A 17,443-nucleotide genomic window follows, 5' to 3' on the forward strand; every position below is an offset into this window, starting at 1 on the left:
GAATGATGGTTTCCAGCTTCATCCATGTCCCTGCAAAGAACATGAACTCATCCTTTTCTGTGGTGGCATAGTATTCCATGCTGTATATGTACCACATTTTCTTTTTCCAGTCTAACATTGATAGACATTTGGGTTGATTCCAAGTCTCTACTATTGTGAACAGTGCTGCAGTAAACACACATGTGCATGTGTCTTTATAGTAGAATGATTTATAATATTTTAGGTATATACCCAGTAATGGGATTGCTTGGTGAAATGGTATTTCTGGTTCTAGATCCTTGAGGAATCACCACACTGTCTTCCACAATGGTTGAACTAATTTACACTCCCACCAACAATGTAAAAGCGTTCCTATTTCTCCATGTCCTCTCCAGCATTGGTTGTTTTCTGACTTTTTAATGATTGACATTCTAACTGGCGTGAGATGGTATCTCATTGTGGTTTTGATTGGCATTTCTGTAATGATCAGTGATAATGAGATTTTTCTCATGTTTGTTGGCCACATAAATGTCTTCTTTTGAGAAGTGTCTGTTCATATCCTTCGCCTACTTTTCGATGGGGTTGTTTTTTTTCTTGTACATTTGTTTAAATTCCTTGTAGATTCTGAATATTAGCCCTTTGTCAGATGGATAGATTGCAAAATTTTTCTCCCATTCTGTAGGTTGCCTGTTCACTCTGATGATAGTTTCTTTTGCTGTGCAGAAGCGCTTTAGTTTAATTAGATCCTGTTTGTCAATTTTGACTTTTGTTGCCATTGCTTTTGGTGTTTTAGTCGTGAAGTCTTTGCCTATGCCTATATCCTAAGTGGTACTGCCTAGGTTTTCTTCTAGGGTTTTTGTGGTTTTAGGCCTTATGTTTAAGTCTTTAATCCATGTTGAGTTAATTTTTGTATAAGGTGTAAGGAAGGGATCCAGTTTCAGTTTTCTGCATATAGCTAGCCAGTTTTCCCAACACCATTTATTAAATAGGGAATCCTTTCCCCATTTCTTGTTTTTGTCAGGTTTGTCAAAGGTCAGATTGTTGTAGATGTGTGGCATTATTTCTGAGACCTCTTTTCTGTCCCATTGGTCTATATCTCTGTTTTGGTACCAGTACCATGCTGTTTTGGTTACAGTAGCCTTGTAGTATAGTTTGAAGTCAGGTAGCATGATGCCTCCAGCTTTGTTCTTTTTGTGTAGGAATGTGTTGGCTATGTAACCTTTTTTTTGGTTCCATATGAAATTTAAAGTTTTTTCTAATTCTGTGGTGAAAGTCAGTGGTAGCTTGATGGGGCTAGCATTGAATCTATAAAATACTTTGGGCAGTATGGCCGTTTTCATGATACTGATTCTTCCTATCCACGGGCATGGAATGTTTTTCCATTTGTTTGTGTCCTCTCTTAATATCTTGAGCAGTGGTTTGTAGTTCTTCTTGAAGAGCTCCTTCACATCCCTTGTAAATTGTATTCTTAAGTATTTTATTCTCTTTGTAGCAATTGTGAATGGGAGTTCACTCATGATTTGGCTTTCTATTATTGGTATATAGGAATGCTTGTGTTTTGTGCACATTGATTTGGTATCCTGAGACTTTGCTGAAGTTGCTTATCAGCTTAAGGAGATTTTGGGCTGAAACGATGAGGTTTTCTAAATATACAATCATGTCATCTGCAAAAAGAGACAATTTGACATCCCCTCTTCCTCTTTGAATACAGTTTATTTCTTTCTCTTGCCTGACTGTCCTGGCCAGAACTTCCAATACTATGTTGAATAGGAGTGGTGAGAGAGGGCATCCTTGTCTTGTGCCGGCTTTCAAAGAGAATGCTTCCAGCTTTTGCCCATTCAGTGTGATATTGGCTATGGGTTTGTCATAAATAGCTTTTATTATTTTGAGATACATTCCACTGATACCTAGTTTATTGAGAGTTTTTAGCAAGAAGGGCTGTTGAATTTTTTCGAAGGCCTTTTCTGCATCTATTGAGATAATCATGTGATTTTTGTTATTGGTTCTGTTTATGTAATGGATTACATTTATTGATTTGCATATGTTGAAGCAGCCTTGCATCCCAGGGATGAAGCCCACTTGATCATGGTGGATAAGCTTTTTGATGTGCTGCTGGATTCAGTTTCCCAGTATTTTATTGAGAATTTTTGCATCAATGTTCATCAGGGATATTGGTCTGAAATTTTCTTTTTTTGTGTTGTTTCTGCCAGGTTTTGGTATCAGGTTGATGTTGGCGTCACAAAATGAATTAGGGAGGAGTCCTTCTTTTTCTATTTTTTGGGATAGTTTTGGAAGGAATGGTACCAGCTTCTCTTTATACCTCTGGTAGAATTCGGCTGTGAATCCATCTGGTCCTGGGCTTTTTTTGGTTGGTAGGCTATTAATTGCTGCCTTCATTTCTGAACTTGTTATTGGTCTATTCAGGGATTCAATGTCTTCCTGGTTTAGTCTTGGGAGGGTGTGCGTGTCCAGGAATGTATCCATTTCTTCTACATTTTCTAGTTTATTTGCATAGAGGTGTTTATAGTATTCTCTGATGGTGGTTTGTATTTCTGTGGGACCAGTGGTGATATCCCCTTTATCATTTTTTATTGTGTCTATTTGATTCTTCTCTCTTTTCTTATTAGTCTGGCTAATGGTCTATCTATTTTGTTGATCTTTTCAAAAAACCTGAACCTGCTCCTGGATTCATTGATTTTTTGAAGGGTTTTTCATGTCTCTATCTCCTTCAGTTCTGCTCTCATTTTAGTTATTTCTTGTCTTCTGCTAGCTTTTGAATTTGTTTGCTTTTGCTTTTCCAGTTATTCTAAATGTGATGTTAGGGTGTCAATTTTAGATCTTTCCCACTTTCTCCTGTGGGCATTTAGTGCTATAAATTTCCCTCTAAACACTGCATTAGCTGTGTCCCAGAGATTTGGGAATGCTGTGTCTTTATTCTCATTGGTTTCAAAGAACTTATTTATTTCTGCCTTCATTTTGTTGTTTACCCATTAGTCATTCAGGAGCAAGTTGTTCAGTCTCCATTTAGTTGTGCAGCTTAGAGTGAGTTTCTTAATCCTGAGTTCTAATTTGATTGCACTGTGGCCTGAGAGACTGTTTGTTATGATTTCCATTCTTTTGCATTTGCTGAGGACTGTTTTACTTCCAATTATGTGGTCAATTTTAGAATAAGTGCGATGTGGTGCCGAGAAGAATGTGTATTCTGTTGATTTGGGGTGGAGAGTTCTGTAGATGTCTATTAGGTCCACTTGGTCCAGAGCTTGGTTCAAATCCTGAATATCCTTGTTAATTTTCAGTATCACAGTTGGGTGTTAAAGTCTCCCACTATTATTGTGTGGGAGTCTAAGTCTCTTTGTAGGTCTCTAAGAACTTGCTTTATGAATCTGAGTGCTCCTGTATCGGGTGCATACATATTTAGGATAGTTAGCACTCCTTGTTGCGTTGATTCCTTTACCATTATGTAATGCCCTTCTTTGTCTTTTTGATCTTTGTTGGTTTGAAAACACAGTTCTTAAACTCCAGTATGCAAAACAGTCACTAGAATAGCTGTTAGTAAAGATTACTGTGCCCAATCTCCAGAAATTCTTCTCATTCAATACATAAGGAATAAGGCCCAGGAATGGAAATATCCTCATTGTCCCATTTAAATATTGTGGATAAAATTCCTTGTTTATTCTTATTTAAAAGTTATTTTTCTAACTCCTGAAATCATTTAAGTCTGTGCTTCTCAAACCTGGATTTAGGCCTCCTCCAGAGTTTATGATATGTGCCAGGGGATAGGTGAAGTCATAAAATCGGCATGGCGTATCTTCCTGGAGTGTTAGTTTTATACAAAGATTTAAGAGTAAGAGAAAATTAACATTTAAAATGTAACATGGAGCTGGGTGTGGTGGCTCACGACTGTAATCCCAGCACTTTGGGAAGCTGAGGTGGGCGGATCACGAGGTCAGGAGTTCGAGACCAACCTGGCCAATATGGTGAAACCCCATCTCTACTAAAAATACAAAAATTAGCTGGAACTGGTGGTGCGTGTCGGTAATCCCAGTTATTTGGGAGGCTGAGGCAGAAGAATCGCTTGAACCTGGGAGGAGGAGGTTGCAGTGAGCCGAGATCCTGCCACTGCACTCTGGCCTAGGCAGCAGAGTGAGACTCCATTTCAACAAATAATAATAAAATAAAATGTGACATGAAACAGAATGCAAAATTAACATGTATTTTTAAAATAAACCAGGAACTTCAAAGAAATTTTTCAGTTAGGTCTGTACCCTGTACTTCCTGGTTTCTGCAATTCCTTTGCTTTACTATCATAGGGCGCCTTTGGTAGAATACCTTAATTAGGACAACTTACATTTTAACCCCTGAAAAATGCTGTTATAAACAGCTAGTGGTATAGAAAGTGCAAATACAAAGTGCTTTTATAAAGAAGATTATGTGAATGATTAACAGTTCTTTAAGCATGTTCTTTTCTTATTTAGAAAAGTATTTCTATGTTGCAGATGAACTGTCTCATTGTGTTGAGCCTGAGCCGTCTCAGGTGCCAGGTGGCAGTTCTAGAGACCATCAGCAAGGTAAGCCCCCTCCTCTCTCGGCTCTGAAAGCTAAGACATCTTCACATTCTAGTCCGTATGCCACTGAGATAAAGAAGTCAACTGATGATTCCATATTTAAAGTTCTAGACTGGTTTAACCGAAGTTCTTATTCAGATGACAATAAGTCATTCCTCCAACATCCCCGAGGAATAGAGTCCAAAGAAAAAACAGACTCAAAATCACAGGTTGCTATTGACTTGGTGACAGATGACACTACTTTAAAAGAAAATGGCTCGAAGACCCTATCATCCAGCAAAATTGAATCAAAGCCTGTGAGATCTGATTCAACATTCCAAGTAGAGGGAGATATGCTGGTTTCTGAAAGTTGCCAAGATGCTAATGTGAATATCAAATCCAAATTCATGAATTTGTCCCAACAAGGCGCCCCAAAGGAAGGCCCATGTATATTGCCATTTGAAAGCTATGGCACCCCAAGTCAAAGGAGCAAAAATATGGACTATAGCCAAGATTCAAAAAGCATAGGAAAAGGGAACGGGGTGTCTCCTCCAAAAAGGAACTATTCCTACAGTATTCCCAAGGAATCTGATGCAGAAAACCAAGTTCCATGCAACACTAATAGTATTGGCAACTTGGGTGAAGAAGAACCCAAGTTTCACGCTCGTGAAGAAAATAGAGGACACTCAGAAGTGAATTTTGACTCTTCAACAATTGTCAAAGAACCAGGTTTGAAAGATAACATGAAAGCAGAGAGAAAGAGCAAAGGAGGAAATACCTATATCCTGAAAGCTTCCTTAGAGCCAGAGAATATTAAGTCAACACCTGGGGTTGCCAACAACAGCTCTCCTTGGAAGAAGCCTGAGGTCCATTTCCAGCAAGAAGCTGGTGAGGTTCCCAAGAACCAAGTGCAGAGAGAGAAATACAAAAGAGTGAGTGACAGAATATCCTTTTGGGAAGGGGAGAAAGCTGCTGCTAAGATAACTCATAAAGAACCCACATCTTCATGTAGCCAGGAACAACCTTCTGCTAAAGCATATGAGCCTGTACAGAAGTCACAGGGTATATCATCCATGAACAGTTTATCTACAGACCAGAGTGAATATAATCAGGTCATTCCCAAACGAGTGGTCCTAGATGAGGATGATCAAGCATCCCAGCTCTCCAATTCTTATTCCTCAAATAAATCTAAAGAGACCAAGCCACAAATATCAGGTCCATCCAGAAACTATCTTTCAGCTGAGGAATCAGATAAAGTGTCTCTGTTTCAGAATAAGAAAAATGAGCCTATAAAAAGATCACCAATGGCAGACAGTTTGCCTTCTAGAAGAAACATTACTTTGCCAGCACTGCAACGTCCCTCAAATGTTGGGAGTGAACGACATGTTGCTTTGGAGAAAGACAGACCTCTAGTTCGTGAATCAAATGCCAACTTTAAAGTTATGTCCCTAAAAGAAAGAATGGATGAACCCAATGCGGAACAGGTCTATAATCCCTCTCAGTTTGAGAATTTGAGAAAGTTTTGGGACTTAGAAGCTAATTTAAACAGTAAGAATAATGACAAGAATATTACCACAGCAAGCCAAAAAAATTCTGTGCCTTTTAATAGGCAGAAACACAAGGAATTAAGTGACATTAAATTATCAGGTAAAAATACCCATGAAGCAGAGGTGCTTCTAAGCCCAAAAAAAGTTATGGCAAGAGAGGAAATGGAGAAATTAAATTCAAAGGGCATACTCCAGGTGCTACCAGATGAAACCACATTTCCTTTGAGTCCGCTTAGAAAGTATACTCATCAGTTGCGAGGAAATGAGTCATCAAAGGAAAACGTGGAAAAGAATATGGAAGGGATTGTTACTCCAGTGTTTAAGGAAGAAAAGGATTACTCAGACCAAGAGATTCAAGAATCCATAGTAAAAACCAATGTTTTGTCTAAAGACTACAAAGACACTTTTAATGACAGCTTGCAGAAACTGCTTTCAGAAGCCTCAACACCAGCAGTTCAACCCTGTGGTGGAAAAGTTCATGGAAAACAAGTGCTTGAACCAAGTGTTTCTGAAAATAGGACATGGCATCAAAAAACAGATTTTGCTGATACTGAGGAAGAAGTCAAAGGACCTGAGAAGATCATTAATGAGCATGTTGACAAAACAGTAGTTCCTCCAAAGGTTAAACGGAACTCTTTGACTGCTAGTCTAGACAAACTCCTGAAGGAAGCAACTGGAACTTCACCCTCTCCCTTGCAAACCAAGTTGGCGCCCGTTATCCCTGGAACCAACTCTAAGCCGGAAGAGGGAAGATTTTTTGGAAAAGGGATAGAACAGAGTCACAATACTTCAGTTGATAAGAGAGAAATACTAGCTCCTTTTCCAGCAAGAGATGAAACTTTTGGAAATACAGCTCTCCCCAAGAAAGCTGAAAGTGGTGAGTGCCAGCTAAACACAGAGAATTTGATTCAGATGGCTGCAGAAGATTCTTATCCATTGGATCCAACTTCCCATCTTTCCAGAAAGGGTTCTTTTGGGGATGTGGCCAACCCTCCCCAAGATATGCTTTTTCCCCAAGATGCTCATCTTGTTCCCCAGGCCAGGGCACAGCCTTCTCAAACGGAAATTTCAGAGACTGTAGAGAAAGTCATTCTTCCACCCAGACCTGTATTGAATGATGTAAATGCTGCATTACAGAAGCTGTATAGAGAAGTATGGTTAAGTTATCCAGCTGGAAGGGAAGTACGTCCTGGAGAAGTGAACCCAGAATTTCCTGAAGCAGTACAGGCAGTAGGTAGCCCCCTAAATCCCCCAGGAGTGATATCATCATGGACTATGATGGACACCATAGTTCCAGACAGGAAGGATTTTTATTCCTCCAATGTAGTTCCTGATAAAACTCATGAACTTGGATCTTATTTAGCTGCTCAAATGTTTCTATCAGACCAGACACTTAGCTCATTTGGTTCCACTGTTGCTCAATATGGCAAAGGCCTACCTCAGGAAGTGGAAGAAATTGTGAGGGAAACAATTATTCAACCCAAATCAGAGTCCCTCGAATTCATTGCTGGCTTAGAAAAACTACTGAAGGAAGCAACTGAAACCTTCCCCTTAAAATATGAAAGCAATACAGGGAATCTTTCTGCATCAAAGTTAATAGGTAGTACAAAGGAGCCCAGGCAAGCCACTTCTGAATTCCATCCTGAGGAATTAAAAGAAACAGTAGAAAAAGCCGAGGCTCCATTAATAACTGAGAGTGCTTTTGATGCTGGTTTCGAGAAACTTCTTAAAGAAATAACTGAAGCTCCTCCTTATCAGCCCCAGGTGTCAGTGAGAGAAGAAATGCACAAGAAGGAGTCCTCACAGTCAGAGCAGACCAGGTTCTTAGGGGCAGTGCCCCATTTTTACAGGGCAGTCTCACAGACCTCTGAAATGAAGGCTAAAAGTAGTAGTTTGGAATCTCAAGTCAACCAATGTGATAAAATGTTGGGAGGAGACGCACATGTGACTGATTTATTGGTAGATTTTTGTGGTTCCAAAAGTGGAGTTGAGATCCCTAGAACCCCACAACTTTATGTGGCTCATGAAATAGGGACCATTAAAACTGTAAACCCCCCAGAGGACAGGGACAGTGAAAGTGGGGTTGCAGGGCAACAAGGGACTTTTCAGGAACCTGGCTTTGGAGGGGCTTCTGAAGCAATTAGTGTGTCCAGAAATAGGCAACCCATTCCTCTCCTGATGAACAAAGAAAACTCTACAAAAACAAGTAAAGTTGAATTTATTCTAGCATCGCCATATAAGAAACAAGAGAAAGAGGAAGAAAAAGAAGGTTTCTCTGAGTCCGAGTTTTCAGATGGAAACACCAGTTCTAATGCAGAGAGCTGGAGACATCCTTCCAGTGAGCATTTAAAAATTTTTAACTCACAATGAGTCTGCTTTATGGAATGCTGATGTAAAGGATGATATTTTTTTAATTGGGATTAATTTGATATTCTTAAATGGTGCTAAATTCTTCTTACCACTTCTGTGTTCCTGAGCCTTTCTTAATTAAAAAAATTATTTATATTTTTTAATCAAATGCATTACATAAAACAGCTTTCCTATAAGGCTGTTTCAGAGTCTGAGTTGACTTGTCATTAATCTACCTATAGAATTTTTAGGTTTCAAAAAATACTTTTTAAATAACTTTTTCAGTTTAGAAAGTATCTTTACTACATTTAAGCTAGTTTTCCTCCTGGAAATATTTAGAATTTCTTCCTTAATTGGCAATCTTTATAGAAGTCTAGTAAGATTTGTGGCAAGAAAGTGCCACAGATGGGCACAAATTTCCCATTTAGGAGCAATATCTTACCACAGTGGTGGCTAAATACCAGGGACAAAATACAAGGCTGGAACTTTCCTTCCCTCAGATACCTTGTGCTGTGGTGTTTTTGTTGCCACTTTCTCCCTCTCATTTTCAATTATCTGTACAATCTTCCCTTTCTAGAGTATGACTTTGGCCAGATGACTCACCTGATGCCACCTAAGGGCATTGCCTGGCCAGGTACATTTCTTTTGCTCCAGCCTAAGTTGATGATCTGAATCGATCTCCACATTCATCTACATGGATGCGGGAGCACTGGTTTTGGTGGCCAGGCTGTAAAACATAGGGCTTGTCTCAGTTTCCTCTTTAATCAACATGTGGACATTTTAGCAGAGAAACCCCAGAGCAAATAGGAATGAGAAGCTACCTGATTAAAATGATGAAATGATAGAGAATGTTTTCTGGCTGGGACATTTTAACCAAAGTTGCACAACTGGTGTTGATTGCCTTCCTTGTAGTTTAGTAGAATTTGTCATTTGTTTAGCTCCCTTTAGTTCCAGTGAAAATAGATAAGCTTTACTGAGTCGTTTACTTGGAGGTGTGGATTATTTTATAAGTAGCTATAGGGTTTCTTCTTGAATACCGACCAAAGAATCCACCTTTAATCCTATTCAGTCAAGTTGAAGCCCCTCTAACAAATTTTGTTGTTAAAAAAAAAAAAAGAAATTGAAATATCAGTCTCTAAAACCAGACATATACAAGAATAAAGCCAGCATATTAAACTTGTTGAAGTAGGCTCTTATTAAACTGCCCATGAGTTGCTAGTGTAAACTGAGCCACAGGAGGAGGAGCACCTGCAAATTTGCAATTATGTTAGAGACTATCATCTAATGTGTATCCCAGCCTAACTGACTGAATAGTAAAAAGCCTATCTAAAAAAGCAACGTTAAATAGTCACCTAGGCCGGGCGCGGTGGCTCATACCTGTAATCCCAGCACTTTGGGAGGCTGAGGCGGGCGGATCATGAGGTCAGGAGATCGAGACCATCCTGGCTAACACAGTGAAACCCCATCTCTACTAAAAAATACAAAAAATTAGCCAGGCCTGGTGGCAGCAGCTGTAGTCCCAGCTACTTGGGAGGCTGAGGCAGGAGAATAGCGTGAACCCGGGAGGCGGAGCTTGCAGTGAGCCAAGATCATGCCACTGTACTCCAGCCTGGGCTACAAAGTGAGACTTCATCTCAAAAAAGAAAAGAAAAAAAAAATTACCTAAACAGAGTCCAGAGGAGACATTTTAGAATTACAAGCCAATTAAGTATAAAATGATATAGTCATGATTTTAATTTAGGTTTATATACTCTAACCTAAGTTACTATTTTAAAACAAATTGCAGTAGGGGTGGGGTGAAAAATGAAGAGAAACCTACTAGAAGGGTACTGTAATTTGGGGGAGCAAGCTAACACATTTGACTTGTGACTGAGCTCTTAACTAAGCAATACCTCAATATGCTCCTTTGGGAAAAATGAAAGGTTCAGTAGTCAAATACTTTTGGAAATGATGGGCCATTATGCACAGAGAAGGTCTGCAGTAAGGAACGTTTCAAATTTGAACAGAGAACATCAAATCTAATTCGTCTAGAATCCATTTGCCATGGAATGTACCAGGCAGAACTGGAATGTATTTCAGGAAATTATTGTCTAGAGAAGTGGTTCTTAAATTGATAGATTGCTTAATCGAATCACTCATTGATTCAGCAAATATTTTGAAGTGTTTATTTCCAGCCACTGTTCTAGGCACTGAGAATACAACAGTAATAAATGTCAGTACTTAGGCTTATTCATGATGGAGCCATTCTTTTTATAAAATAATGGCATTAGTAAATGATAGAGGCCTCCCTCCCGTGTTATTTCCTAACATTTCATTGGAAATTATACTAGATCATGAAACCCAGAAAGTCTACAACCTTCGATCTGGAGAATGCACTCATATGTGTACCCAATTATACACAGATGTTAAACATCTGAATCCTGCCTTCCACAGTTTTGAATTAATTTTATTAATGCTCCTAGAAAGTATTTCATGGCTGTCTTCAAAAGCTAGAATGTTAAATGGGAAGAGTCAATGTCTGGCATAGGACAAATCATATGTCTAAAATAAGAGTAAACAACTGAGAGATCACATTTCTATTAATGTAGTAATCTTGTTTCTGTATGGTTTACATTTGCAAATATTTCTTGACCAGTAAATTATTTTTAAGAGCATATTAGTGGAGAAATTTTATTTTTTTCTGTGAAATAAGTGCTTCTTAAAGTAGAGAAACTCATAGCATAATGTCTCTTTCCAACCTACCATTTCTATGTCCATATGTTAGAGGGTTTTTTTTTTTTTTTTGGTATTGTGCAGTGTTCATCGATTTTGTTTTATAACAGGTTCAGAAGAAGAACCCAGTCCTGTTTTGAAAACTTTGGAAAGGAGTGCCGCTAGGAAAATGCCTTCCAAAAGTCTAGAAGACATTTCATCAGATTCATCAAGTGAGAATAAAGTTTGCCTCACTGTTCCTGCCCCATCTAAGCTTAAAAATGCCTATGTGCTCTCCTGTAGCCTCACTGCATGCTGTTGTGCACTACAACCCGTAATGGGGGCCGTTAACAGATGAAAATAACCTTTCCAAAGTGCGCTGAAGAGGCTCAACCTAAAGTGGCTGGAACTTTGCTTATAAAATAATATATTACATTTGGTTACTAAAACACTAGGTTTCCTTTAATTGAAGAATCCCAGTTTAAGTGTTTCTCAAGTACACTAAGTTTGAAAGGATTGTGGTAGCTAGTAGGATTAGTGAAAATAGTCATAACTAACATTTATTGAATATCATTTGCCAAAATGTACCTAATAATTTTTATTCAACCAGCACAAGCAACCCTATGAGAGGTGATTATTGTTATCCAAATTTAAGGATGAGGAAAATGAAGCTCAGAAATGTGAAATGACTTGTTTAGTATTACACAGAAGATCTGGGACTCAAAATTAACAGGCTGTTATCAAGAACATTTATGAAGGGACCACATTATATATGACGGCGTTGGATGTCCAGTGAATTTTGCATGATACGGAGTTGAATTAGTCCCTGGCTTCAAGGACTTTCCTTTCTCTTTTATCCCTTCTATTCTGTTCACATTTCTTTTAGATACTGGAACTATAAGCCCAAAACTACTTAACATGAAAGACTTTAGGTACACTATTCCCCACTGGCAGCTGCTTTAATGGTGAAGGATTTCTTGAGTACTAACAGAAAGCATAATATATCAAGAGAGTTGTGTGCTAGACAAATGGACTAAAACCATGACTTCTTGGGGTTTTGTTCTTGCTATTTTCAAGCTAAAATCCACCTCTAGGATTGCAGATGGTCATAAGAAAAATTATCAAGTGAAAAGTTAACCACTGCCAAACTCATATGATTGATAATTGGCCATTGTTATGTTTAGAATATTTTTTGTGCATTTGTAATTAAGAATAAAAAGTCAGAATTCAAGAAGGAAAAAAAGAAAAGAAAAAGCCACTCCACCAAACATTTCCTAAAATTCACAGATTCCCAGGGATTTGAAGACAGTATTCTCAATTTGGAATGTAGTCCTAACTATCCCAAGGATCTTGGAATCTCAGGGTTAGAAGGGATCTTAAAAATCACCCGTTTTAACCTCCCCCCCCAGTGCAGGAATTCCCTCTAAAGCCTCCTCAACAGGCGGCCAACCCCCATATCTGCCTGAATGCTTCCAGAGAAGGCGAGTCGAATCCTTTGTTGGACAGCCGTGATTGTTCTTTCTTATGTTGGTGATGGGCCCTGAGAAAAAGAAAAAAACAAAACAAAACAAAACTCAGAACAATTGTCCAATTTAGCATACCTCTTGCCTGTGAAACATGGGGCTATTTCCATGGTGCAGCTTTAAAGTACTCAGGAATGTATAGGGTTAAAAAAAAAATCACCATCAGCTGACGGGTATTCCTGCACGCTTCCTTCCAAATACCGATACCCACTCTCACACTAGCCTGCCAAGATTCCACTTAGCAGCTGGTCCCCAGTTACATCTCTTCAGTTGACTTCCCAGGCAAGCCTCCCAGAGGCATACGCGAATGATGATGCACACACACAAATATTTGTTAATGACCATGGGTTTGGGAAGGTGTTAGTCATGGCTAGCATCATACCCTTTACAGAAGAATAGAGAGGCTGTTGCAGCCCCGTGCTTTCTCCTGCTGCTGGCCGATTGCTTGCTCTGAACTAACCCTCTAACCCTTGGGAGTCTGTGTGCAGCAGTGATGTGAGCTGCATCCGGGCTGAAATGGGAGCTCCTGCTATGGCACTGGCTCAAGTAGCTAATCTAAAGAGAAAGTATTTTGGGGAAGACATCTTGGTTGCACCCCTCATTGCATCTTGACTAATTGCTTCCAACTCCGGGGGCTTCCAGGGACAATCTCATTGTTCTTTTCTCTCCAAGGGTCAGCCATGTTAACCATTTGTTAATTTCTTCTGAACAGATCAAGCGAAAGTAGATAATCAGCCAGAAGAATTAGTGCGTAGTGCTGAAGATGGTAAATACCTTTATGTATTTGCATGTCTGTCTGTGTATTAACTTCTGGGGTGCTTTGGGCAGTCTCTGGGACGCAGCTGTTGGGTAAATAGAAGAACGTCATTTGCCACTATGTGGTGAATAGTACCTAAGTTACTATAAAACAGTTCTGATTTGGTACATTTAATATAGTTCGTATTCTTAAGGCTTCTGCTGCTGATACTGTCATGAGGATCTCATCAGAGACCCTTGTGAAGCAAGGATTTCTATAAATAGAAAATTGTATTGCTTTGGATATGAGCTGATTTTTGCTACTCTGACTTGCAGAACTCATTGTAAAGGCAGGAAGAGTGGAGTGAATTCCTGGGTTAAGTTATTCTTCTGTTTGATTCTCAAGTCCCAGCATTTAGATCTCTCGGGGCACAACTGGTAAAATCTTAAGTTCAAAGGAAAGAGTCCTGGAACAAGGGTGGGAAATCTTGCCTCTGCTTATATAAATAACTAAATATAGACAGAGGGTGAAGTTGATTCTGAATATAATGGAGCCAGAAGATCTTGAAACTTGTCAATAGATCAGGTATTACTTGGCTTTGTTATAAGATGAATAGTATAATGGTGCCTTGCTTGAGGGAGAGACAGAAATGAGTCTGATTTTTATAGTGAAGAATTTATGCAAATGTATAATTTGTATTTGCATGCTGGATTTTGTTTATTTGTTGTTAAATTGCCTTCACTATAATCATAAAAATGTGTACTCACTGAACTTTCCCATATAAATGCAGCAACAGAACTCCTTAAAGGTCATTCTTTACTTTTATGTAATAGTTTTGTCTTTCTCATTTTATATTTACAACAACCTCACTGGAGTTGATGGGGCAGGGACTTTTATCTTCATTTTGCTGATAAGAAAAACTCAGAGAAATTAAGTGACTTTTCTAAGATCCTATAGCTGGTCAGTCATTGGGAGGGCAGGAAATAGAATCGCAGCTTCATTACTCCTAGTTCAGTGCTCCTTCCCATTTTCCATGCTGTGGTCTAGTGAATTACAGGAAGGATGCTCCATATCTCCTGTGTTGGATCCCAGATTTTTAGTTGAACAGGAGACCTTAAAGAGGCTAATGAAGAAGAGTCACACTGAGGAATGAATGAAATCAAGATGAAAACCTGTCAGATGTATTTTGCTGTCTCAGTTGTGAAACTGACATTTGAGCTTTACTTTCATGTCTCTTTAATCCTTCTGTTAAAATGGTATTTATTCTCAATGTTGCCCTCCTGAGTAGATGAGAAAGCAGATCAGGAGCCAGATACAAATGAATGCATACCAAGAAGTGAGTAGCAGGATCTTTCTCACAAATGACTAAACATTCCACTTTACATAGTATTAAATATAGTGAAATAACTAACCCCATTAATAACACAGCATTTATTATTGGCACTAAACTCCTGCAGCTTACAAAACTATTTCATTATGATAAGGGTTTTATTAAAAACATTTTACTATTGTCTGTGTGGAAAGAATGATTTGTGGTTCCACTGAGGGAGAGTTGTATATAAATATATATGCATATATGTTATTGCTGATATTATTGTGCTTTTGTCAGTCTCTATGCTGTTTGAATCTCTGCTTAAAAGCAAGTTGGCACCTTCTGATTTCATTTGGTTTTTATGTTGCAGTATGATTTTGAGTGTTGGATCTCTTGTGGCCTCTATACAAAACTGTAGATGGAAGTAATTTATAACTTATTTGGACCTATGAAAGAACGTTAGAGTATGTCCTTCTCTCCATATCCATAAAAGCCAATCTTATTATGCCCAGGGTTTAAACTCTGAGGTGCAAAACTGACTTGAATGGTAAATGTTCTAAGTATAAACCAAGTGAACACGTGAATCTAAGAAGTAAATGTATACCTGTGGTGACTAATGCCTGTCTACGAATTAATGTCTATCATCAAGCAAATATAATGTTTGTTTGCTCTTTTATGTTCAATCTTAAGATTACTCTACTTAGCTGTGACTACTATCTTAAGGACAAATAACACATTTAAAAAGTGCTCACACGGCCTAGTAAAGCATACAGCAGTGTGTGTGTGTGTGTGTGTGTGTGTGTGTGTGTGTGTGTGTGTGTGTGTGTATGACTTGTTAGCTTCTCGGTTTCACTCTGTTTCATAAACCCTAGGCACTGGGCTATGAAGATAATAATACACATGTCTACCTTCAGGTCCACAATATTTTAAATAATAATTTCCCAACAGTCTTTGTATATGCTAATAGGGCTTAATGAGGAAAGCAGCTAAATGGAGGAGCCATTAGATAGAAAACCAATGTGCTGATGGCTAAAAGTCAGTGACATGTAGTGGGAAACCTGAAACTTTGCTCATGAGGTCCTCCTGCCAGCAGTGAAGGTGCTGAGCTTTGGCACATGACTTGACAAATTCTTAAGAACTGCCTAGGAAAGAAGACAGTCCAGGCTTCAGCTCTTGTGAGTATGTGCTCTCTGTCTGACTGCTGCAGAGGAAACAAGCCTTCTGCCCTTAAGGGGTGTTAAGTAAAGGGGCTTTTCCAGTTACTTTTGAACTAGGACATACTTAAGTTTGAGCATCTTACTTTATCTTGCTGTTTTGTTCAAAATTTAGTCTGAGGAGTAAAAGCAAAACATACATAGACATATATGCCTAAATATCTGTATCTTTATTCATGATCTCCTAATTGGCTTAGTTTATTGGTCAAGGCAAATAGACTAATCCTGTGCTGAACTCTGGGTAAATTAATTTGTCCCTTTATAGTGATATTTTCCAAAATGACTGTTAGTGCCTTTTCACTGGTAAAGAGTATATTCTTACCACAAAAATCAAATACATGATCCAAACACAAATGACAAAAGCCCATGAATCTAAAACTGATTACATTTGAGTAGTAGATGTAATTGAATTTGACCTTCATAGCATCATCCAGCAATATACTTTGAAAATAGTAGGGTGCAATGTTATAACAAAAATTTTTTTGCATTCTCATTGGACCGTATTGTGAGACCTAATCTTACACTGCTACCAGTATAACTCTCCCTAATACACACACACTGTTGTTTAATGGGAAGTGATTAAAGTAGGTGTCATTTTAGTGAGACACCATAATACATTTTGATGTGCATTTATCTATGGGAGCCTAAGGATAGGTGAAAATTGTTATGTGAGCAAGGATATCTTTAGTATGTGCAGCTAAATTTTTAGTTTTTCCTTCATTAGATTTCTTTAAAGATGAATTTAACTGATGTTTAAGGATGAATTTGAGTCTTTTGTGTTATGTATAGAAATATAACTTGATTTTTATCTATTTTCTTAATATCTCTTTTAATGATAAAGTCAATGTATCTGTTTCATTCAAAATATGATTTAAGATTCTTTATCATATGATATTTATTTGATTAGAAAATACTTATATAGAGCTTACTCTGTGCTAGGCACTAAGTGCCTTGGAAAATATTAACTTAATCATTATAAGAGCTATGATTCATCATAAGAAAAGCTTAGATGTTGTGATTCTTAGACAAAGAAGAAAATAGTTTTCTAACTAGGTATATGCAAATCAGGATTATAATTTATCCTTTCTTGTACCTTCTACACATATACTTTCTATATCAGAAAGAAGACATATGCTACATTTTCTTATTAAATTCTTAGAGTACCCTAACTTTAACCATTCTAACTTGGCCTTGGGATATTGAAAATTCTGAATCAACGAGGTATCTAAATAAGTTATATTTTCAAAATATAATGTTTATTTTATAATTCTGAGTGAAAAACACTATCAGAAAAGTAATCCTCATGCTCACTAAACACACCTACTCTAAGACACTCAACAACCAGAACACTTTTATTATTGAGTTGTGTACAAAAATCTTGATTGAAGATGTCCAGATGAAATAGTTTTTCAGCCTACAGTGTGTTAGTAATATCTCTCAAGGAGATGAACCAATAAAATACACACCTTGTGGTCTGAAACTCTGATGTGAAAAAATAAGTTAAACCAATTCACACTGACAGTATATTTTAATTCAAGTTCAGCTCCA

At 38.1% G+C, this 17,443-nt stretch overlaps 1 protein-coding gene across 12 annotated transcripts in view; it reads left to right on the forward strand.

The window, feature by feature from the left end:
- The window catches only part of SYTL2 (synaptotagmin like 2), a 122,508-nt gene that overhangs the window by 84,001 nt on the left and 21,064 nt on the right, over positions 1 to 17,443 (forward strand). For 5 of the 12 annotated variants that reach the window (XM_030917985.1, XM_030917987.1, XM_030917989.1 and 2 more), the window contains 3 exons: positions 4,476 to 8,408; positions 11,242 to 11,343; positions 13,346 to 13,399. In XM_030917985.1, the coding sequence (XP_030773845.1) occupies positions 4,476 to 8,408; positions 11,242 to 11,343; positions 13,346 to 13,399 (4,089 nt within the window). Of the gene's footprint in view, positions 1 to 4,475; positions 8,409 to 11,241; positions 11,344 to 13,345; positions 13,400 to 14,657; positions 14,706 to 17,443 lie in introns of those variants that run through there. The other 7 variants (XM_030917992.1, XM_030917993.1, XM_030917994.1 and 4 more) reach the window with 5 other exon arrangements.

Source organism: Rhinopithecus roxellana, chromosome 15, assembly GCF_007565055.1.
Source record: "Rhinopithecus roxellana isolate Shanxi Qingling chromosome 15, ASM756505v1, whole genome shotgun sequence".
In the NCBI taxonomy this organism is placed as follows: domain Eukaryota; kingdom Metazoa; phylum Chordata; class Mammalia; order Primates; family Cercopithecidae; genus Rhinopithecus; species Rhinopithecus roxellana.